Source organism: Podarcis tiliguerta (genome assembly GCF_965153285.1).
Source record: "Podarcis tiliguerta genome assembly, chromosome: 5".
Classification (NCBI taxonomy): Eukaryota; Metazoa; Chordata; class Lepidosauria; order Squamata; family Lacertidae; genus Podarcis; species Podarcis tiliguerta.
This window is the reverse complement of record NC_139538.1, coordinates 32,414,322-32,440,183: the sequence shown is the minus strand read 5'-3', so window position 1 is coordinate 32,440,183 and position 25,862 is coordinate 32,414,322. Positions and strand designations below refer to the sequence as shown.

Here is a 25,862-nt window from a genome sequence, read left to right as displayed (position 1 = left end):
ACATGATTGCTCACATTAGTTTTGGCACAGCGGAAAGTGAGATAAACTATGTAGGTTTCAGCAGAAGCTGAACTGTAGCAGAACAGAAACAGCTGATTGTTACGAACCCAGGTCATAAGATAAAAAACAACAACACTTCCTTACATCCTTAGTAGATGTATCAGTTTTTCTGTGCTTTTTCAACCTTATCTTGTAAGAACAGCTCACCAGACACTAGTGGAAATCAATGTGAGTTGAATTGGATCAAAAACATCTGAAAGTGAGGCACAGCTGTGGAGGTCAAGGTTAATCAAAATATGGTATAACAGCTTTTATGAAGGGTAACATTTCTGAAAACAAGAAGATCTGATGTTTGTAAGCTTGAGAATTACAAGTTAACTGCATTCTAACACTGATGCAGATGCTTGGGAGTTGTCCTATAAGGTAATGGAAATAATTCTGTTCAGTGTGAAATTGTGGCACTGGTTAATTCCTCTCACGTTTTATTTAAGAACAACCAGGATTTTACTTGATCTGCCTCAGTTTGGCATCACTATTGCCTAATACTGAACAACAAGGTTCTGTTCTATGAAGCCATTTTTATTTCACCTATGAAAATATCCCAATCCATGCTTTAGTTCATCACCATATGAAATTGTGACTTTGACTGTCTTGCTGGTATTACTTTCTGTAAACTGCTTTGAGGGCTTTTTCTAAAATCGAGTGGTATATAAATTTTATTAAATAAAAAAAAATAAAAAAATAAAAAAATAACTGTTCTGCCTTTGAATGAAATATGAATTGATTTCTGGAGCAGTGAAACCTAGTTACTAAAGATTCAAGGTTTTCCACTCCCAATCAAAGGCATTTAAAAAAAAAATGTTTTGTGACTATCCTTGAGCTGGATAAGTGCATTTATCTGTCACAAAAAAACCAATATAGCAGGGGCAGAATAATAACAATAACATTTGGAATTCTCTTCTATTGTGTTACAGATAGGTGCTGTCTCTATTTTCTGTTGGCACATATTGAAGTCCCTCGTTTTCCAACAAACATTTTATATTGAGATTTTTATCCCATTCTGTATCTGTATTTAACATGAAATTGCCTTTATATGTGCTTTTCTTGCTGATGTTTTTATCGTTAAATCTTTCTGTGGGAAGCAGTAAATGAAATTGAAAATAGTGCCTCTTTATAGGTAATTCTGATCCATTCCCTAGGGCCTTCATGGCTGAAGAAAGCTCTCATACTCTCACACCCCCATCTGGAAGTTGCAAAAGTGAGAGTACCACTCGTAGGGGGTGGCCTCACATTCTCTTTACCTTTTGGTCATAAAAGTTTACCTGGAGCAGTGATGGGAATTCCTTTCTCTTCCATTTTTCTTGACCCACCCACCTCTGCCACTGCAAGCAGACTTCTATACAGACTTCTTAGATCTATACACTGTGGGATTGCATTTGGAGTCAATTGAGATAGTGGGCAGCCACCATGAATGGGGGTCGAGTTTTCCTTCCTTTCAAAAGTGGTACCTCTACTTGCTAAAGCTGTCTGGGGATTGTCAGGGAGGGAGGTGCGTGGGATGGTTATGTGAATGTGGCAGTGGCAGAAATTCTGTGTAACCATGGCCCATGGGGAGAGTGTTAGAGGAGGCATTGATGGCATTGTGTCAAGGTACCCCTGAAGTTCACCTCTTGAGTAGGAGTTAACATACTTGGAACGTGTAGAGGGGCAGCAAGAGACACCGTGAGTGGGGAGACGTTCTTGCTGTGTTGAGCCTGTCTGCTATAGTCTTACAGCCCTTTCTGTAGCTTCTTGGTGCTTGGTACTGTGAGGCAGCATAAAAAAGACCAGGTATGCTGGCTGGTGCTTGTTTGGGTTAAAATAATCTTAAATTGCTTGATCTGACTACAATAAAATAATATGCAGTACTACTTTTGCTACAGCCTGAATCTTACATTATTGCATTGTTTAGCAGGCCAGTCTGTTGCACTTTCGTCTCTTAATTTCTTGCCTGCTCAAGTATAGACCTTAAGCTGTTGTGTCACTAAGGAGTAGTGAGTGATTGCATGCAATTACTGTATCTCGTCTATAGGATCTGCTGTACTTGGTATCATTTACCATATGCTGTAGTGCATCCAGAATTGATTTATTTGACAGCCAAGAGCATGAGGATGTGAGAACAACCTTTAAGTAGTGTTGGTTAAATCTTTTAGCATGGATAACAGCATCCTGCCGGCTCTCCCTTGTCTTATGAAAAATAATGATGATAATATCTGGAGAGAGATATACACTGCATATAAAGTAGTCCCTAAACAGTTAATAAGTGCATTTCACTGGGAGCTCTGTTTTTACCACATTCCTTTCCAAATTCAGACAGTATTGAAAGTACAAGCTATTAGCTAACATTGTGTACCCCGTGGGACTCTAATAACCATATTTTGTAAAGCAATTCGGTATATTCTGAAATACTTTTTGTTCATATCTTACCATAATCAATGGCAACTGCAGCCAACATATTGCTAGATGAAAAATAATGGGAATAACTAAAAATCTGTGAAAAACTTTTGTATTATGTTGATTCAGACTATGCAGTACTGATCATTGTGCTTTGGAAAAGGGAGTTAACAGATTGCTGAATTTATTGTGCCCTTAATGTTAGGCGGTGTTTCCAGTGGAGCAAATAAATCAAAAGTTAGTTCAGATCCTTTTCATCCTGCTTGAAGTGCCCAGACACTCTCTAGGACTAAATATACTTTATTTTTGTTTAATTAAGGAGGCAAAACACTAGCTTTATTGCTTCTTTTTTTTTTACATGATCAAATGGGGGAGCAGGGAATGACCTGCTTAGAAGTTTAGTCAGATGCCTCTTCTTATTTCCACAAGAATTTTACACTTGCTGTGGATTAATAGGTCAAAAGGCCTTTCAAAATTTCAAGCTGTCTTGGGAAAATCAGTTTGCATTTTTGCAGATGTTCATTTCCACTAAAGGTCTTTTTATGCTCTCATTGCCATAGCTGACAAATTCACTGAAGCTACAGCTCAAAGCTGCAAATCTCTTAAGATGTGCCCTCTTGGAACCCAATGCAATATAGTTTCATAGAGATTTTGCTTTCCTGAAGTGTACGAAGAAGAGATTAATGCAAGCTCTCATTTGTGAATTCCAGTTGTGTCTCTAGCAGATTTCCCCTTGGATCAGTAAAAGCACCCAACTGTTTCTTACCGACCCTATAGTCCAGTTCTGGAGACATTACTGAACGATTGTTATCAATAAGAGACAACCCTGCATACAAGTTGCATTGATTCTTCTTTTTTAAAATATAACCAGGACTTTTTTCCCCAACCAGAACTCCCTGGAACTCAGTTCTGGCACCTCTCAGGTGTGTGCCATTGCCATTATAAGAGAACAAGTTTCGTGGTGAGTTCCGGCACCTCTTTTTCAAGAGAAATAGCACTGAATATAATGTATACCAAGGACAATTTATGTAGAAACAGAAGAGTTTATTTCTACTCTCTATGTTCCTGCCAGATAACCTCAATATTTTACTTAGTTTATGAAAGCTGTTCTTTATAAATTTAAATTCGTTCAAGTCCAAACCAAATCTATACTGACAAGAGGCTATAGTGGTGAAACTGTTTTACGTTGCTGTCTTAGATCTACAGCTTGTTTATTATGGGACTTTCAGGCAGAGTTTTACTATAACAGGGGTGAGCAACTGTGTGTCTCCAGATGATGTTGGACTCCGGCTCCCATCAGCCCCTTGCCAATGGCCAGGGGTGATGGAAATTGAGAAAACACAGCACCTGGGCAGCTACAAGTTCCTCACCCCTATTTTAGAAGCAGCATTAATCTGTCACTCAGTTATCTGAAAAGGAAGATGCTGTGGGATGGGCTTGGACTAGATAAACCTCAATGCCCCTTCCACGGTATCATTTTAATTTGATGGTACTGGTTATGAGTTTGGAACATGAAATGGCAACTTCAGTTGCACAATATCTTTAGTTGCAGGGACTCCCATGTGCCTAATCCAGTAAATAGTCAAATTTGGGGTTGTCACTTTGCTACTGGCAGCTGTCCAGCTTCAAGCTGGTGGTGAAGCTCCACAGGATAGGATACCTCTCATGATTCAGCCCTGCCCATACCTTGAACCTCCTTAACATGAGGAGCAAGGGAAGTTGGACTGTCCTAATAACCTCAGTAGTGTTATTGATCCTAATATGTCTGTTCGTGACCAGAGATCACCCCATCAGTTGCCTGGGCTCCTGGGTGGCTATCAGTCCACCCCTCCATCTCCCTTAGAACCATAGGAATAAAGAAGATGATAAGCCAGAGATGGGAATGTATGAGCCACTGCTGTAGTGCCTGGCTAGCTGCCTGGCAGGCTACTTGATCAGAGCCTGACTGAGAGCAAAGAACGGGTGTTACCTCCAGTTTCTGTGTAAGTCCATTGCTTGTTTTCTGGAGCAAGCACTCTCCTCATTGCTTACAGTTTCCTGGCCTGGGAAAATGGACTGTACTATACTATATTATCTTAATATTATATTTTTTAATAGAGTAACCATTAACAGCTGTAGTTTCCCTGCACTTTGGAGCCTGAGTGAAAGCCCTTAACACAATTTGTTACACTGAAAGGTGTTTTTGACAATTGAATAACGAGTTATAATTTTAGTACATCTATCTATGTTTTGTTTGCATAGTGGATGGCTGGGGTTCTCCGGGATTTCAAACAAGGATCTTTTATAGCCCTATTAGGGACTGAACCTGGGACTTTTTGCATGGAAAGTGTGTGCTCTGCTCTTGAGCAGTAGCCCTTTCCCCTTTTTATATGGGGCTTTCCTCCTTCAAGTATTATTGAAGTGTGTTTAGAATAATCAGCTCCATTATAAACTGTGGCATGAAAACAATTTTAATTTAACCTCCAGCTTAATTTAAAAGACGTTAAGTTTGCAAAGCAGGGCAAGGAAATTAAATTACCTGTTCCCACACTATTGCCTTGCCCAGTTTATTCTCTCAAAGTGCTTCACTCCATTTTAATATAACTCTTCCCATTACATCCTAGCGCTTAATCAAAAAGTGCAGCTGGGTAGAAAACAGCTCAGTGTTTGTCAGGAACAGGATTTACTGTTGGTGATTTTGAGGAAATGCTTGGGCTTCTAGTTGGTGGAAGCTCTTCTGGTGGGGTTTGCTGCTGAACTGGAGCTCAGTCATCCATCAGCTAAATCTAATTGAGTCCCCGGTAGTTAGGATGGGGGGTGGGAAATAAAACTTCTTCCCTGACAGCTGTGGAGCAGAGCACCATGCTATCTGTAGCTTGTTGATTTCATTTATGTTTTATGTTTTCAGAAATGTTTTAATAATATCCATTTTGCAAATCCCAGGGGGGGAGTGCTTGCTCTATTAATGCAGTAATAGCTTTATACATGAATTTGTAAAATAGTGCTCAAGTATTTATTAGGGCTGTGCAACCAATCGGGCTGAATCCTAAATCAGACCTCTAGCATATAATCTAGTGCTAGAATTTCATACAAAACTCCCCAATTACAGGGCTTTGGGGGAAGGGTGTGCTTGGAGGGATGAGCATACAAATGTGCTATTGATTGATTGATTGATTGATTGATTAAACTGATGTCCCACTCTTCCACCCAAAAAAGCCTAGGGCAGAAAACAACATGTTATAAAACTATAAAACTGGTGCTGGTATGGAGAATCTCGATGTGACAGGGTTAATCCATGGGTCAAGCCACTTATGATGTTGCTGTAGGAAGCTCCTGCTATACAGACACATTTTTTGTCAGCTTCCACATGATATCTTTAATATAAATTGCTACTTGTGGACAGGGGTACCATGTCCCATTTCACTGCTGCTGCTGCCACCACCACCTACCTGCTTGTGCTACTGCTGCCTGCTCTGGCACTCATTTTCACACAAAATGGATGCAGTCTTGCAAAAAATTAGAGGCAGCGGTGCTCTTCCGCTGGCGGGAGCAGATGGGGCACCTGGGGGGTATGCCACCTTGGGGAGGGGGGTCTGCTGCCTGAAGCAGTGGTCTCGAGGGTGAGATTCTCAGCCTGCCTAATGGCAAAGATGGCTCTGCTTGTGGATTGATAAATGCAGCAGGTTCGTGAATTGGAGCCAAGCCCCACAAGTTCTGTTGGAAATCAGCCTTTTATCATGTTTTCAGAAAAGCAACATAAAAGTAAGTGTCATGTGTACAGAATAGACATCTATAGATCAGGCTACAAGTTAGTAAAGACATCAAATTCATGTTTCTTGCTGTTGAATCTGTTCTTAAATAATGGAAAAGCACACTACTTCTTTTTCCAAAGATGGCTTTATACCCCTTGTGGACCAATTCTGATATACTTTATACAGGGAAGGGGATTGCTGGCCACTATGGACCTGTTGTTTAATGTAATTTTTTACACCCAAGGTTTTTTTGCTATAGGCCACATTTATTACAATCTATTGGCAAAGAATCACTTATTGTACAACTATCAATTAATCTTATAATTACCTTAGACTTTATTTCTAATATAACACCTCTCTGGAATCCAGTCTGGCAAATCTTTTAGCCCTGGCTCCCAGGAGCATGGGGAAAACAGCCTACACATTCAAATATATTTTTAGTTAGATGTTCTAGGAGACAGCCAGCAAATTCTGGTACTAGCTCTGGTGTGCCTTGTCATATTTTATGCTCTATGGTAGCTACGCTGATTAGATGAAATTTTGGGATGCTACTGAATGCTGTAATTCCTTGGCGCAGACTGCAAATCTTGGCATCTAATTAAGACCCAGAGTGCTGCTCCAGCTCAAATTTAATCAAAACTTCGAAAAAGGCCCCCTTTTCTTCTGCTCATTTACTTGGCTTGCTGTTCCAAAAGCTTCAGGGAGATGAGAATTTTTCTCTGTCCTTCTGCCTTGTGCTTGATACCCTAGGGAACATACCTTTTCTAGGGAGGACATTTTATTATTTGAAAAGCATTTATATAACACTTAATATTTGAAAAATAATTGCTAAAAAAAAGGAATGTTGGGTGTCTTTGGGAAACTATATTTTATAGAGACCACAACTTCCTTCCTTGTCATCTGATCAAGAGCAGTTCCTCAACAGCAGGAGAAGGAGGGTGGTGAGAGTGCTTTCTTGCCACCAGAGCAGCAGAGATCAGGTAATCAGAGAGGACTAACTTGCGGCCCTTTGTATGATACTGGGCATGCCAAATTTCATCAGCTCCAGCCATCAGGGCCAGTGGTCAGGGATGAGGCAAGATGTAATCCTATCAACATTTGGAGGGCCACAGATAATCTGAAGTAAGGGGGTTTCACAGAGACAGAATATTTTACATTCACATTTAGAAATCTTGGAAGGGAGAAGATTTCTTCATCAGTGTTTCCCATTTTTTCTTCTAATTGCTAGTCTGAATCAAGACTTGAGGCACTCACCCATATCTGAAGAAGATGAGGTTCAGGTATACTCCAACAGCACAAGACAATAGGTAGTGCCTCATCCATATCATGCTACCCTATTAAACTCTGGAGACAAAGGCAGATATTTACACAGTTCCTTTCCCTGCACAAAATCTGCACTGTTCTCCCCATTCACCCCTCATCACTGTCAGTTTCTTTGTACCACAAGTGAGTTACCATTGTAGTTTCCCCCACCCACCCTTCCCAGTTTCTGAACTGGCCTCGTGTGCTCTGTCAATCCCAAGCAAGCAGTTACTGCAGACTTCTGAAGCAAGTGATAGCACGGCTGACAACTTAATAGCTGTTTTCCTGATCAAAGGCATAGCTCTTCTTTTCCCTATAGCTCTTCTCCAGTCCATGTGAAATTAACATGTGTAGTGAAGTTGGTTCAGCTGACATTTAATCTCCCACATCTTGAAGACTGTTCTGCTGTCGAATACAAATGAAAGCTGTTCATATGAAATTAGATTTCAAAGAATTAACATGCTGTAAAGTTAAAAAGCTGAGTGTAATGAATGGTTCGTTTGCATGTACGTTACTGTGAATGCCAGAGTAAAGAACTGTGCAGCAATGACATTGCAAATAGTTAGGAAAGCCAGGTGAAAGGAAGCAATGAGAACATCCCGTTTCCAAACTTCCTGAAGATTTGCAGCCCTCGCCTGATTTCTGTTAGACAAATCATCATCATCATCATCATCATCATCATCATCATCATCTTCTGGCTGGGCCCCCCAAACAATCATGAATTTGACAGGGATTAACATTTCGTATTGGCTCTGGAAGAATACACTTTCTTATGGAGAAGACTGAGGACTTGGAAGAGACATCAGGTAGGGAGATAAGGAACAGGAAGCCTCACCCATCAGAAACACACAGATGTTTGAACTCACAGGGAGGAGCTTGCAGTACATTTGATCCTCCCTTGTATTGTTTGCTCTCATGCCATGCTAGGTCAGGGTTTGGCTTAGTGTGTTGTTCGCATCCTGGCTCATGGTTTAACTTTCCCCTTGCCAACCGTGAGCTGTAGCCAAGAATAAACATTTGGCTTATCACAACAGGGAAACCAGGCAAATCTCTTTCATTATTTTATTTATGAAAATTTAACCCTGTGTTTCCTCTAAAGAGCTGAGAAAATGGGTAGAATGTTCTCTATCCATACACTAGCTTTTAATAAATAAATCACAACAACCTCTTGGGAGAGACTTGATCAGGTGTGACTGGACCACTGTCACATAGGAAGCTGGCTTTCTCCAAATCCTTGTTCAACTCTCTGACCAGCACCAAACTGGATTTCCAAATTAACTGTCTAAAACATACCACATTAACTATTTAATCACTGATTTAGAGGCATCTGAAGGCATACTTTTCCCAATCAGGATAGGAATGGGGTCGAACATGTAAGTACAAAAAGTGTTGCTTTATGCTGAGATTAAAATAATTTAGGTGGTAAAACTACCATAGGATTGTGCTACACGAGACTGATCATATGCAAATACATACAGCCCACTGGGAACAATTGCATTGAAATTGTTACACGGAACCAGATAACATTTTATTTGAGGAACATATATTCACCACCTTTTTAAAAGCATGCTTTTTGTAGTTCTGTTATGACAGATGCTTCTAGATGAATATTCATGTTCAGATAAGTTTTCACTAAAGGATTTTTTCCCCTTTACCAGCTTTGTTGGCCAGTGGTTTTCAGAACGCATAAAATATTTAGGCTTTCATATAATTGGGCAGAGGGCGTTGGCACATTCTGTAATTCACTAGTAGCAGTAGACATTCCTAAAGTATAAGGAGGAAAATAATGGGGCTCTCGCTTTTCACATTTTTGCTATGACAGAACAAAGCTTCTATTGAGAAGAAAGAAACTATTGTGAAGGAAATATAAATGACATGAGTTTTGGAGAGGGGGAGAAAGATAGAGAATGGTTGCCCAAACTCTTTCTCTCTGTCTCATTTTCCTCCATCTGAATCCAAAATTATTTTGATCTCAACCTATTATTTCCTTCTGAATTTAAATTTTCTTTATTTTTTTCCTAAATATTTTTTCCAGCGGTATATTGAGATAGTATCAAAGGAGGACAGAAAGAAATGCATAAAACTATTTTAAAATGCAGTCTGGGTGTTTGGGGACTTACAGTGGTAGTAGAGGAATATGTATTCCTCAACCTTGTTACAGCTCAATATGATAGTAAGTATACACAAGCTCACCATCGCGAGGCACTATAATGTTCATAGGAGAAGGAGGGCCCTGTGCATGAAGACTTTCACAATGCCACTAAGATTTCAGCTAATACATTTCTATATTTACATTCGCTTTTAAGATTCTAGACCTTGGGTATCTCAGCACTGTCTCTGAGCCTTGCTTCCATACTGTGTGCATAGCATAGCTCGCAGGAAAGCCTTTCCATGTCATTTGGAATATATGATTCATGTGGTTTCTGATAGCTGTTACAGCAACACAACTGAGAAGGCATGATGAATATGGGCTGATGAACTAGACATGTAAAGTAGCAAAGGATTCACTTGATTCATTCCTGTTCCTGAACACAGGTGAACACACAGACCACAGCAATTCCCACAGCAATTTTTTAAATTTTCATCAAAATTCCCCATCATTCCTGTATGTCAGTATAACAACCTATGAAATAAAACTATGACTTGCATATACAGTGGTACCTCAGGTTACATACACTTCAGGTTACAGACTCCTCTAACCCAGAAATAGTACCTCGGGTTAAGAACTTTGCTTCAGGATGAGAACAGAAATCAAACGGTGGTGGCGCAGCAAGAGTGGGAAGCCCCATTAGCTAAAGTGGTGCTTCAGGTTAAGAACAGTTTCATGTTAAGAACGGACCTCCGGAACGAATTAAGTACTTAACCCAAGGTACCACTGTACAGGTATAGTTTGCACATAATGCTAATCCAAATTGGCTTAGTGCGAGCATGCAGGTTCCTAGGGAGAAGGTCAGAGCCATTATGGTCCTCCTCTAGAGCTAAGCCATAGCTTCCATTTTGGATGGCCCTTGGATTTAATTACACTCTGTTTATGAGCCACCAGCAATCAGCCCAACTCTTGTAACGAATCCTTATTTTAACCTTCCTTGGTTCAAAAACTATTATTAATTCTAGCTAGTATTAATGTTTGAAGTTTTCCAAGTTGGTGGTTTCACGGCACTGCACTTTATAAATGCCCATACTGATTAGAACTTTTATTTTTCATAATGATCCAGTAATGTAATGATAATGCAAGTAATAGCCCATACCTAATGATTTCTTGTCCAAGGACTAAAAGAATTAATGTAATATATTTAGTGCCAAGCTCTGAGAGGATTTTTAAGCTAGAGCATTTACTTGTGCACTTTATTACCCATGTGGTAATAAAAGTGAACCGTTTCTACCCAGCTGTCAAGGAAAAGCCTTGTAAAATGTGTGCAAGATTCTTAATTTTAATACAACCATTTGGCAGTAATACACCATGCAAAGAAAACAGCTGCAAAAACTTGTTCAGTAGATCCAGGGGATACACACAAATAAATAAATACTTATAAAACAGGCAGCAAAGCTCAGATGCAAGACAGGGAAAGAATCAAGCAAATTGTTTGTGCCCTTCACAGATCTGACATAAAGAATATAGCAGAAAAGAAAAGAAAAGACAGTTTCACTACATTGGGGCAACACAGGAATCACATTTTCAAGTGAATTTGAAAATAACAGCAGAACAATCCAATAGCATCCGGATAAACACTGTTTCAAGTGGGATTGCTAAAGAGCAACCCAATTCACAAATTATTTCCTACCAACTTGCATTTTGGTGACATAGTAATGGTCACTTTTCTCCGCTCGCTGCCTGAAAAATTATCTCTTCTGCACAGTAATTAAAGATATGAACTTTATTCAGATATTTCTTATTTGCTGGGCATGTTTATTTGGAACAGGTCCATATAACTGGTTGTACCACTCACGTGGACCATCTATGATGCCATACAGGACTGTTAACAAGGGATCCTATAAATTCCCCAAATCTATGGGGAAATATTATCCATCTCCCTCAGATTATTCACGTCTGCATCATTCACCCCCCGAATGAGGTATGCGCTATTGCTCATTGTGGGACCCAGACACAGTGAAGCTGCAGGTGGCAGGGCCTAAGCATGGGAAAATTGCAAGAAAAACTGGGCAACCAGTTGGCCAACACTTTATTGATTACATATGTCAGCAGGTTTTGGTGCAGGCCTTGGGTGTGTATCCTGAATCAACTAACCCATCTGCTAGTTAGCTATGTTGGCAGCTTTAACCTAGGTTACAGATTGCCCTATGACACACACCAAATCAGGGAAACCTCACCCAATATCACCTTAATGGAGCTATCAGTCCCCATCTAGGCATCTGACAGAAGAATCTCCACCATGGATTCCTTTAATGTGATACCCTGATTCTTTACATAGAGTAGGTTGTGACTCTGCTACCCATCTAGACTCAGCGTACACCCCCAATGCCTTATCTGCTGTCAAGTTGCGGCAATTGCTATGTGGTAGGCAAAATACCCCGACAGTCCCAATTTGTCCAAAGGCCCTGAATACAGCTACCAAAGACTTCCATAGAAAGGTCTTACATGGCCAGGGCTTGCCTTGCCTGCTTGCCTTCAGGGAGTCCCACTCATAGAGTGACAAGTGGGTGGGTGGGGAGACCAAGATCTGACTGATAGAGCCCAGGAAGCAGACCAAAGGGGAGCCAGGGAGACAAAGTCTCCCCTCTCATTTGCTCCCCAGGCAGTGCCCCCAAGCTTGCCCATGACTGGCTAGTATTGTGGGAGAGCCCCAGTGGATGGATGTTCGCTGCCAGAGCTCCCACCAGACCGCAGACACTGCCCCTCCCAGCAGCCAACATGTCACATAAAGAATAGCAATAGTGCTGTTTTTGTAGTTAGATATATCTTTCTATGAAGGGTAACTACACCCTTGATCTGATTTAATATCCAAATTTTGCGACAGTTATCCGTGAAGTGCTACATGATAGCAGCATGACCTTCTGAAATAGCACAAAGAATGATTTCTGCGTTGTAACAAAAGTGCATGGCAACTGCAAACTCGGATATACTGTGAAAAATTGGAGTCAAAGTTTATTTCTATAAAACTGCATCAAGGTGCTTTTAACCTCTGCTGCTTTTTGTAGCAATGATTTATATAGTATATTTATGACTGCATTTCCGGACCAGGTTGTAAGAGAGATGAGAAGTATGATTTTTGCCAATTATTTTTTTGACAGCAACTACTAAAATTAATATAACATGGTAAGCTTTTTTATTCTTCATTTTATGCTGATTTTACTTATAAAAATGAAAGTTGGTTGAAAGATGCAACTGGTTCCAACTGTAAAGTATCCCAAATGTAAAGGTAATCCTTTATATCCCTGCCTGATCATGGATCGGTCTTTGTGGGAGTCACTGTTATCGGCCCCCCATGCACTGGCGGAGGAACAGGGGTGCAGAGGGAGCAGACCGCCACTGGCACCACTATTCCAGTAGGATGCCATCGCGGCAGCCCCCTCTAGACATGCGCCACGCATTCCCCCATATGCCAGGTGCCACGCCCCAATGGGTGGTGCACCGCGCCCCAGAATGTGCGTCACGCCTGCCCAGGTGGCATACCACGCTCCGGGATGCATGCCACGCCCCCACAGGTGGCATGCCATGCCCCCAGATGCACACTACACCCCCGGGGTGCGTGTCACACCCCCGGGGCAGCAGCCATGCCCCCGGCTGCTCTCTGCCCCTGGTAGCGGATCACGCAGCTTCGCCACTGCCCCCATGGCTCAGGTGCACAGCTTGTATCCTTCAGAACCTGTGGGTCCCTTCTAGTTGAGGTTGGGCAGCAACTGAACTTCTGGCACCTACTGAAAACTGTTTTTATTGCATCAGGTATTTTAATAGAAGTTTGATTTTGTAGTTTTAACAATTTTTTACTTTTTCCTATTGTATCCTTGTAAAATGCTGTGAGATTCTTGTGGTTATGTAAATTGTTTATTCATTTATTAATTATTATTGTTGTTGTTGTATTAGGTCTGGTGAGATATGTGTACCTTCCTGGAACTTATATCTACATCAGTTCTTAATGTGTAGCACGAAAACTGGCCCTAGGAATATATACAGCAGAATATCATAATGTCTGCATTAGCATTCTAATCAACAAAACTGTATGTGGGCTGCTAGCTCATGGGAGCAAAAAAATACACAACAAACAAGCATATACACAGGCATCTGTATCTTCCTGGGGGTGTGGTGTTCTGTTTACTGTTAGTGTGCAATTGGATTTTCAACCTAATTAATTGCTCAGCTGTTGAGCCAAATATATACGTATGTGAAAGTAATTAAAGATTATTTTAAAGCAGTCAAGCAAATTATACAAGTTAGATGTTTGCTAGCAGCTCTTATCAGTGTTTTTGCCCCATTTTGGTTGAATGTTTCCATTGGTCAAGTTACTGTGCACATTTAAGAACTGTAAGCATTTACTGTATGCTAATCCCTAGAGCATTAGTTGTGACTTGTTTGTTGTCTGATTCCTAATTAGCCTTGGATGCTATTTAATATATTAAAGCTTGATACAGCTTGTAGCAGCAGAATTCCTTCTTAGAAACTGCATATGTCCTTTGTGAAAAGGAAAAATTTACAATATAAGGCACAAGCCATTAGGTAATTTCCATGTATTAAGAAAATAAGTGGACTTGTTAATGAGTTATTGTCAACTTGAGCTATCAAGGTAAGGAACATCATAGAATAAACAAGCAAGCAGGCAAATAAAACTTTAGGCAAAATATCCATTATAAGTACATTCGGAAGCACACTGCAGAATTCAAGGGCAAACATTGATTTTTAAAAATATGACAATAGTATTTTATACTAAAATCATAAGTTGCCATCAATAATTTTGATACGATCAGTCAGGGAGAATTTCTAATTTTCACAAATATTAAGAATTCATTGTGTGCATTATAGACACAGTCAAGAAAGGTTTGTGCCATTCAAGCAAACACTACTGTTTCAGTTTCATGATTACTAAAGTTGCTCAGAAATAAACTTCAAATAATAGAGTGAAGTGGGAAATGACTTGCCCAGTTATATTCTGCATGACTAAACTGTATAAAACCCTAATTTCTATGCAAATAGACTACATTGTTGAGTATTACCCAGAAACTGAGAGGAGCTGAATATGATGGAGAACAAACAGGAGATAAGAAACCATTTTGAAGTGCAGAGCTGGGAGGAATAGGTCACACAATGCTGAATAAAGACTAAACCATTTAAGGTGTGTGACAGTTGAGTTCCGAAATTTGTAGATGTACTGTGAGAATGAAATAGCCTTCAAAAACCTTTTTCTTGAAAAATGGAAGTATGCATAAAAAGAGGAAATTGCATTAAATATCACATTTAAAAGTCAGAACATTTTATCATGGAGAAACACATGGTCATGACGATACACAAACTCTGAACAACCTGATGTGCATTTGCTGTCTGATTACTACAAATGGAACCTTCACCATGATTTTGTTAAAGGGACATCTAATGGGAGCTAGAGCCTTTGACCAGGCATAGGCAAACTTGGCCCTCCAGATGTTTGGGGACTAGAACTCCCATCATCCCTGACCACTGGTCCTGTTAGCTAGGGATGATGGGAGTTGTAGTCCCAAAACATCTGGAGGGCCGAGTTTGCCTACGCCTGGCCTTTGACAAAAGAATGTGAATGTTTCTTAGGCTGCAATTCTTTGCACACTTACCTGGGAGTAAGTCCTATTGAACTCAGTGGGTAGAGCTGCACAGGATTGCACTGTTAATTGTTGTGGGTGATTAAGTTAATGTGAGTTCATCTGTAGGTGTCTTGATTCTGCAACTGGCACACAAAGATAGAGAAAGGTCCAAGTTGGCTGAAGATGAAGTTCCTTGGGGTATGGAGGAACTTTCTAGAGATCTAATGTGGGGTAACACATTAGATCTTTATACGCATACTCATTTGCTGCCACTTATACTCTGCTTGTGCATACGTAAAAAACCCAAGTATTACAAATGGATGATAAGCCTCCAGCTCTCTCTCACTGAAAGGAAACTAAACAGTCACTTTGCCCTTGCAGTTTTCAGTGCTCAAGGAAGTGGAAAATGTGCAGCAGTGTTCTCATGTCACAGTAAACCAGTGTTAATGATTTACCCTGGACATATAGATGGTTCCAGTTTCACCCCTGTCATTGGTTTCACATCAAGATTTGTTTAGAGAGAAACAAACTGTGTTCCCCCAATTTATGTGTAACAGTAAGTCAGGAGTGATGTGTTTTGTTTTTTTGCTCCTGTGCACCCTACAGAAGGAACAGTGTGGGAACCATCTGCACATGCTCAACAGGCCGTTTAGTATGGCTTATTGTAATGTGTGAACATAGCTGAAATGTTAAGTATGCTCCATGATTTGAGATGGATATTGATTTTCTGATCAAACTTAAAATTGACACAGGTATCTTTGTTGTGGGAACAAGAATTCATTGGAAGGTTGATACTTCATTCTTGGCTGCAGAATGTAAACCTGTGCCTATCTTACAATAAACCTGTAGATTTTTTTTTTTTAAGGATTAGACATATTGGGATTCTCTACCAGGAGAAAACAAACCCCCTGTAATTGGTTGTAATTCATAAAACAATGGGCCCAATTCCACTAAGTAGGTGCTCCAGCAGGTGCCAATGCAAGGCGTTCTGCTGATGCAACCAGACTTCCCCTCTACTTCTCCTGTGTGCCCCCCAAATGAGCTTGGCGAAGGTTCCAGAGAACCCCCAGAACAGCATGCAAGAGAGGGCAAATTGCTCCATTGTGCAAGCTGAAATATGTGTGTTGATGGAAAAAATGGAGGAACATGATGTTGAATTTCTCCCAATCCTTCCTTTTCCTCTTTTATGCCTGATTTTAATATTCATAGAAAACAATTCAGAAAACCTGTGAAATATGCTCATTTTTAATTCAAGATGAGGTCAAACATGTCTCTGGGAGCAAAGAACTGTGATGCACCCTCTATTTCATCATTGTCTTTGGCAGCTGACTCAAGGCTGATATTATTGGGGCTATAGAGTTCTTACAATGTCTAACAAGTCCAAGCCCAAGTACTGTTAGAGTTGCTATTAGATTAAAAGTCCACTGAAGATGCACACACAATACATTTTGTGTGTAGAATGGTGGTGGTAACCAAGCATTCAGACTTCATGGAGTGGCTATTACTTGTAAAACAAGATGTTGTTTCTGCTTTAAAGGTAGCTCTCAGACCACAGTGTGAAATCTTGAAGTGTGGAATATGAAGGTCTACCACATGCTGATGTGCACATTAGTCTAGGTGGTGTGGTTTGTGAGGTTCATTTCAAAGTGTTCCCCATTTCTCAAACTTCCATATGGCCCTAATCAGGCCACTGGTCGACACCTCTCCAGTGTCTCTAGCAGAGGTCTGTTTCATCACTTCTTACCTGTTCATTTATCTCAGAACTTGTAGAGTTGAACCTGGGATCTTTTACATGCAGGGTATGTGCTCTATCGATGAGGGGTGGCTCTTGCTCCCCCCCCCCTTGTAATATATACTCAGAGTCCCTACTCATATCAGCTGCATTATCATCTGCTTGATCAATCATCAAATCACGTTCCTGTACTTTGCAAAATGTTCTCGATTAATGGGCCTGCCTGACAACACAAGGATGGAGATGTTCATAAAAACATGGAGTAAAACACATACATTTAATTACTTCCCAGAATATATGCCGTAAGGATCTTCTATGTGAAACTAACACTATAATACATTCTTAAGTGAGAAACTGTAGGTGCTCTCTTGAAAGTACATCCTATAATCAATTCAGAGGTGAAGGAGATATGGTAGCTGCATTTTTCAATACATTTCCCCCTCCATTTTTTTCCAGAAGGATTTTAATTAATCTTATCAGTAAATGAATTGCCTTTTTTTAAAAAATAGATTGCTGCAGTTTGACATTGATGAGGTTGAAAGATTATTCTTTGTAGAGAGAGGAAGTAGCTCAGTACTGTACCATATGCTTTGCATGTAAAAGATTCTAGGTTTCATTCCTGTCACTTCAAGGTAGGGCGTAGAAAGACAACTGTCTTGCCTGAGCTCTTACCCCCTTGTTTGTTTCCTCCTTATTTCCCCCCTGGTTTTTTAAGTACTGGTATGCTTTCCCTCTTTGTGTGTCGCTTCAGAATAACTAGAAAGGGAAGTGGTTTATTTGATATCTAATGTTGATTTTTCATTTTTAAAGACCATTTTTCTGGTTCTTTAAGTTGGAAGAAAAGACACACACACACATCTCTGCTTCGTAAGCATCTGCTCTCTGTGTGTATGTGTGACAATAATGTCAGAAAGGAGTTGATTTCACTTGGCTTTACAATACAGTAGTTTCAATCTGTTGTACTTAAAAAAAAATGCCTCAGCAAGATCTGGGTTTGTTTTGTTGTGTTCCAGTCCAATGCTGAACCCCACAGAAAAGGTGGAAAGGCAAGAGGTGAGGCAGGACAGGACTAGGATGGAGGCAAGGCTGGTCAGAAATTTCAGGGCCACAGAAAGCTCCAAATGAGTAACTTACTTCGAGAAGGGTTGGGAGCAGACTGAGGTCTTATTCTCTGTTTCCAGACTTCCTCTGTCAGGTTGTGCCTACTTCCCCTTATGGAGAACTTCAGAGCCTTAAAGGACCAATCCTCTGGTCTGGAGATGGGCACTCTTCCTCCATTCCATAGCCTTCCCTCCTGTGCCACTAGACTGATGAAGTGGGATGTGAGGCATCTGGTTCTTCAGGCCCAGGGGAAGGTACTTGTGAGGCTCCAGGCTCTAGCTCTGGTGATCCCCAAGGTCCCTTTGGAGAATCATGTCTCCCAGCCTCAGTTGCTGTGGTTCTCTGATCTCTAGCAGTCAGCTTAGAAGTAGAACTTGGTCCAGCTCCCTAGGTGGTGCCTCTGCAGCATCTGACTCCTTTGTCTGGATTGCTGCTGGATTCAGGGTTCATTAAGTGTGTTGATGGTGTAATTCTGATTATGGGAATAATAATCATTTCATACCAGTTTCACTTGCAGCTAAATTTTGGTTGAGGAGGGACTCATTCTATATTTTTATAGTGACCCCCCCCCCATAAAAATCAAATCACGTAATTAAGCAACTTGAAAAGAGAAAGGGGAAGGGAAACTCATACTAATGAAAATTGTTTCCTTTCTTTTCCTAGTAAACAAGCACAAGCCATGGATTGAAACATCTTATCATGGAGTTATTACTGAAAACAATGACACAGTCATTTTGGATCCTCCATTGGTTGCTTTGGACAAAGATGCCCCTGTTCCATATGCAGGTAAGAAATACTTTTTTCAATATCACCATAAACTTTGTGTGAAGCTCATCAAATGGATTTATACAATTTGTATGCAGTATACTGATAGCACATCACACAAATGCTATGCTTCAATGTTCATTTGCCGAACCATCTAACTTGAAACCTGGGCCCATAGAGCTTGAAATGAAGCATGTTTATGATTGTTGTGCATTCACTATAAAGACAAAATAGATCATAAGGAAAGTAATACAGCAAGTTTTTTGGTTGTGGCTGTTTAGAAACTACTTGTTAGAACATCAATTCGGAGTTTGCTTTATGTAAATTGTGTATTATGATTGCCTACACTAAGCTCATTTGCTTGCAAGCAGTTGGTGAGCTACATAAAGAATATTTTACAATCACTTGCATCATGTTTAATGGTGTTTTAAGTTATTATAGTCAGAACCAAGATGGGAAGTGTTAATGGAGGGTTTCAAGATTCCTAGTGTCGTATGTTTATGACAGATGTCTGTCTTCAGAAGTTTACAGTTGCAATTTATTTTCCTATATAGTTAATTATGAACTTCTTGAACAGAAAATGACTACTTTCTTTGTCGCATTAAATGATGTTACAAAAAGATGGGATAAAACTACTGTCTGGTTAACAGTGCAAGAAATGTAGCATTTTATTTAAACCTTTAAAGCGTGAGCATTAAATATGAGGTTTGTGCAGATTTAAAGATGTATGGTTTTGGAAAATCAAGATTTATTTATCACTTTGGCTTGAGAATCTCTGTCCCTTCCATTTATGTGATACCTATAGTAGTAGTATTTACTGTAGTTGTTGTGCTTTCATTATCCAATTTTCTCCCCCCTGTTGTGTTACAGTAGTTTCCTACATTTGTAGAAGCTGTCACCAGTATAGATTGCATGACTCAACTTCCCCTGGTCCCTCAAATTCTGCCATAAACTAATCAGTTCCTGCAAATGGATGTGCATATTGTTAGCTTTGAAATAGTGTTTTCGTATATTAGGATGAAGACGGAGAAAACATTTTAAGAGTTGATAGAAGTGAACTTGAACACACATTATGAGTCCTGAAAACAAATGCTTCAGAGTGCAGTGAATGGTGTGTCCAAATTATTTCTGGCACACCTATATTTTTATATCAAAGGAGATTGTCTGGTAAATGCAGTTTCTTGGGCCTTGTATAGAAGATAATAATAGTTCTAGCCTTGATTCCAAGTGCACTTTTCTTCCTTTTTCTTCTTTCCTCTTTTTTATTGTTATTGTGGAAATCTATTATGACTGCATTCTAGCTTCCCTTTTTTTCTTCTTGTGACATTTCTTGTCAACAATTAATTGATGAAGCCACTTAACTTCAATTGCTATACCTCAAATCTGTTCTGAATTTTATCAACCCTTTTATTGATTCTCTGCTGGATATCATAATATAGTATTAGTTGGAAAATTGTAAGTATCTCTTTGATATAAACAAATGAAGCATATCTATTTTGGTATTGATTTTTGTCACAGCCACTTTTTATGTAACTACAAAATGTCCCTATTCCAGAAGTATGGTCTATATCGTTAATAAATGATTTAGCTTTTCCCCCATGGATTCTTATTATGGAATTTTTGTTTTGTATAATTATATTGAAATATTTACTGAACTGTTGTACATGAGTTTGCAACAAAGTCAAAAGTCAATCATTTCCTCCAACTAGAGGTTGGTCCATGGCATTCCTTTCACATTCTGGAGATACATGGAATTTTCTGCAGTGGCTTAGATTGCAATCCTAAACACACATACCAGGGAGTGAGCTCCATTGAATACTGTCGAAGCTACTTCTGAGTAAACAAAGAGAGAATTGTGCTATTAATATATTTTCTTAAAAATCTAGAGCAATGTTTTTCAGTGGTGGTACCATTGGTTGAAAATAAAAGGTGTGGACATTAGATGTGGGATAAATATTTATTAATGTGGGATAAATATTCCTCAGGGTAGTTGTTTTTTTTATAAACTCTAAAATGATGGCTGGAATATATCTCTGTTGTTGTTGTTTAGTCGTTTAGTTGTGTCCGACTCTTTGTTACCCCATGGACCAGAACACGCCAGGCACTCCTGTCCTCCACTGCCTCCCGCAGTTTGGTCAAACTTATGTTGGTAGCTTCGAGAACACTGTCCAACCATCTCGTCCTGTGTCGTCCCCTTCTCCTTGTGCCCTCAATCTTTCCCAACACCAGGGTCTTTTCCAGGGAGTCTTCTCTTCACATGGTTAGTAGCCATACTCATGAGGTGGCGTCAGCTTCAGGATCTGTCCTTCCAGTGAGCACTCAGGGCTGATTTCCTTAAGAATGGATATTTGATCTTCTTGCAGTCCATGGGACTCTCAAGAGTCTCCTCCAGCACCATAATTTAAAAGCATCAAGTCTTTGGTGATCAACCTTATTTATGGTCCAGCTCTCACTTCCATACATCACTACTGGGAAAACCATGGCTTTAACTATACAGACCTTTGTCGCAAAGTGATGTCTCTGCTTTTTAAGATGCTGTCTGGGTTTGTCATTGCTTTTCTCCCAATAACCAGGCGTCTTTTAATTTTGTGACTGCTGACACCATCTGCAGTGATCATGGAACCCAAGAAAGTAAATTCTCTCACTGCCTCCATTTCCTCCCCTTCTATTTGCCAGGAAGTGATGGGACCAGTGGCCATGATCTTAGGTTTTTTTGTTGTTTTTTTATGTTGAGCTTCAGACTATATTTTGTGCTCTCCTCTTTCACCCTCATTAAAAGGTTCTTACTTACCTGGCAGGGGAGACACCTTGATCATTAAAAGGTTATTTAATTCCTCCTCACTTTACGCCATCAAGGTTGTCTCATCTGCATACCATACACTTCAGTTTTTGACCTGAAAATTTAAATCTTTATTTTGAAATAATGATTTCAGTTTATGTTATTTCCAATTAAGTATGAATAGACATACTATCAAGATATTCTTCTTATCAAATAGGAAAAACATGTATATAGTCCTTAATGGGTAAGTTTGAATACACCATCATTTTATGATGCTTAGGAACATTGCTCTTGGATCAAAGTACATTTCTTTTGGTCTTCTATGCTGGTTAAAGCAGGAATAGGGTGTTATCTCCAGAGCTTCGGCAGTGACTTAAACTCCTCCTACAGCTGAGTTTCTTACTTGGCCTCACACTCTGAATCCAAAGGCAGGACAGCCACAATTGCTGGTTAACTTGGTTGCAGGTTTGTGGTCTTTGCAATTACGTATTAATTTTTCAGTCCATCATTTCCCCCAAGATTAACTCAAAAGTCAGTAAATGCAGTTGACCCATTGTACTTGCTAAATTATATGGACACCTCATTAATATAGTCATGCCATTTAACTAACTTTCTGGTACTTTCACTGTTGGTCAATGACTGCTTATTTGTCAGATGTGTTCACTTGTTCACTTGTTTTGCAACTAATTTTCATTGGAGGCTGTTCCATTATCCACTACCTGTGACATACTTGATCTAAATATGGTTGATCAAACTACAGTTAGTTAGTTATAAGAAACACATATAAAACAGCAGTTTTGGATCATGATTTCTCAACTAACTGAAGTTTGAAATAAGTACAACTTTCAGTATTTGGAATAATGGGAAACTGTAGTTTGTTACAACTACAATTTATAAACTTTCTTGTCTGTTTATAACAGAAAATCATATTACATCTGAACTGGACTAATCCTAAGGCTTGAACACAGCTTTGATAACCCTTATAAGGAAGATATTTCCTTGTGAAACAATTAGCAGTGAACAAGCTATGAAAGAGTGACCTCTGTCAAGGACTTATTCTTCTGTATATCCACCAATAAAAGGGACGCGGGTAGCGCTGTGGGTTAAAGCCTCAGTGCCTAGGGCTTGCCGATCGAAAGGTCGGCGGTTCGAATCCTCGCGGCGGGGATGCGCTCCCGCTGTTCGGTCCCAGCGCCTGCCAACCTAGCAGTTCGAAAGCACCCCTGGGTGCAAGTAGATAAATAGGGACCGCTTACTAGCGGGAAGGTAAACTGCGTTTCCGTGTGCGGCTCTGGCTCGCCAGAGCAGCGATGTCACGCTGGCCACGTGACCCGGAAGTGTCTTCAGACAGCGCTGGCCCTTGGCCTCTTTGAGTGAGATGGGCGCACAACCCTAGAGTCTGTCAAGACTGGCCCGTACGGGCAGGGGTACCTTTACCTTTACCTTTATATCCACCAATGCCAGAAATGAAATCACTTGTCAACATTTCCGCCACTGCATATGTAGTAGGATATATGTGTGCATGTAGAAGAATAAACTTACCTAAATCAGATATCTGATAAAACATACAGACCCCAACACTTCTTTTTCCATGCACATTCTGCACATTGAAGGTACACATAGTCTCAATAACTTTCTCTCATCCTCTATCTCTCCTCTAACCTTTTAAAACTAGAACAAACTTGGCATAAAAACAATGGTGCAAGTTCATTTTGTGAAGCTTTTCACTTGAAACATGTTTCCCAGGACAATATGTTACTAGTGTAAAGAGTGTAATTGTGCCCCCTTGTCCAATTTTCATTTGCCCTTAATATAGCAAGGAAAGTCAGCCGCCGGAGCAACAGTTTCCATTTTTCAGAAAGACTGAATTGTGAGGAATCATATAACCCACTGATGATATTTAGGAAATGTTCTGGATCACTCAGGTAATGTGATTTTGATCATGAAAAATTCAGGTTGGAGTGAGCAGACTTTGGGGGGCTCTTTCAGATGAGGTTTTTGTTTTGTACTTGTCCTACCTTATTCCCTGCCTTATTTCAGAAGGTCACATTCTTAAATTATGGTTTGTAAAGGATGCTAAGAGTTGTAACTACAAGTTGTTAATAATACTACAAGAGCTCCAACTGCCAGAGTTCCCTGGGAAGAGAGACTGACTGTTAAACCGCTCTGGGAATTGTAGCTCTATGATGGCAATAGGGTTCTCCAGACAATTCTCAGCACCCTTAACAAACCACAGTTCTTAGGATTCTGTGGGGGCAGCAATAACTGTTCTTCAAATGAATAGTGTAGACAAGGCCTTAGTGAAAGATACAATAAATGGAATTGTTGTAGCATGTAACATATGGGTACTGGACAGGATGTGTTAAGGAGAAAATTAACACGTGATCTATAATAAATATACTATGCATAATGCTCTTGATATATTGTTCATTTGATACACTTGAAATGCTATGATATGTGGGCAACTTGTTATGAGGAAAATGTGTCCTTTAACTAGTTCATCGAATTTGGAGGGAAAGAATTAAACTTATCTGGTTTTCATAGGATGGTCTGTTGTTTACTCCACAAAGAGTAAATGGCTAACAGTGATAGAAATCAGGTGTCTTATTAGAATTCTTCAATGCCTACTGTTGATGAACTTGCCAGTATATAAACCATTCATTTATTCATTCATTCCAGCTCTTTATATACTGCTTAATTACTGATGTTTCTCAGCACTAATAGTCTAAATTACGTCAATGCTCAAAGATAAATAACTGTGCATTTACAAGCATTTTCCTGAATTTAAATTCCAACATAGGAGCTGTCAGTCTGTAATGGGAAAGGAAAGCACCTAAAGATATACTGTTGCACTAGACAATGATTCGTTTACAGGCAGCAGCCTACTTCACGATATAAAATTATGGGATTGCTGCCAATGTTAGTAACACTGCTAAATTGGGTTGAATTAAAGCCTCCTACAGTTAATATTATGCAGGTGCTTGAGGGATTTCTAATGAACTTATGGGTTCACTGTAGGGAGGTGAAACATTTAGAAGGTTTTAAAGGCTTAAAATCTTGAATCAGATGCATTAAGATCTTGGAGATAATGGAGCTATGGTAATCTATGTTCCTTGTGAGCATTCTGTCCTTTTTCAAGGACACAGACTATGGAGAATCTATGGCACAATATAATTAGATTATTATAATATCCCTTCCATGTTGGAAAATAATCATCACATTAGTATGGTTACAAAAAATTAATCTGAATTTGCACTGAGGATGGCAATTCCATTAGTTTTCATGAACTATACTTATTACATTTTTCACTAAATCCGGTCTTAGGTTTGCTCCCAAGATTCAGAGGTCCTCAAAAAATAATTAGCCTAGTTCATGTGCTCTTTAATGGTAAAATAAAATTGTTCTGGAAACCTGGACTGATTTTCAACTAAATAAAATGGGAGATTTCCTGCAAATATTTGGTAGCGCAATGTAATCTTTAGATACTATACTGCAGTTATTGATATAGCTGATGAGAGGATTTTTACAGAAATTCTTTTATTTCCATTTGTTATCTTTCATGTGGGCCATGAGCTGAATACTTGGTGATCCTTAAACCTATGTTATAATAAGTGGATTATTGTCTCGGGAGAGTTCTGTAGTAAATGCTGCTGGCTTCTAAAGAGCATATTTAAGAGTTAAAATATATAATTCCAAATTTAGACATAAGTTAAAAGGTCAATTGAGGACTAATTAAGAACACAGGAAAGTTATCATAAACAACCAGCTGGCTGTGTCAACATACCTTGCAGCTAGTCTGCTACAGTTTCAGGTTCTTTAAAAGGTTATATAAACCAGGAAAGAATATGTTAGGGAATACTGGATATTATTATTTATTATAGTTTATTTTAAATCACTAGCAGTCTCTTTTTCTTTAGTTAAAGCCAAAATAATTTAAAACCTGTCTGTTGAAAATAGCAATTGATATACACCGTGGCCACCAAAATAAAGTGGCCGCCAGTACTTCCACTTCATTGATCAGTTCCTCCCTGTTGGTGAGGTCCAGTTCCAAGATAGATTCTTGCCAACTTCTGTGAGGTGCAACTTGTCTCTTGCCAGAATTCCTTCCTCAAGGAAGTGGAGACCATGGTCCAGAAGCCCAATCTTTCCTGGTGACGCCACATGTGCAGCTTCCTGTGCCTAAACACTCAACACCTGTGCTCCAAGGAAGTGCCCATAAATCTAACCTCCTGGGTGCTGCTTATGAAAACCTGATGATGCCTGACTTTGGGAGGCCTAACAGTCTTTACTACTT

The 25,862-nt window shown here is 39.7% G+C and overlaps 1 protein-coding gene across 1 annotated transcript in view; it reads left to right on the top strand.

Moving 5' to 3' along the window:
• The window catches only part of CLSTN2 (calsyntenin 2), a 325,747-nt gene that overhangs the window by 96,598 nt on the left and 203,287 nt on the right, over window positions 1-25,862 (top strand). The window contains exon 2 of the mRNA XM_083442659.1: window positions 18,688-18,810. Coding sequence (XP_083298785.1) covers window positions 18,688-18,810 — 123 coding nt within the window. The remainder of the gene's footprint in view (window positions 1-18,687; window positions 18,811-25,862) is intronic.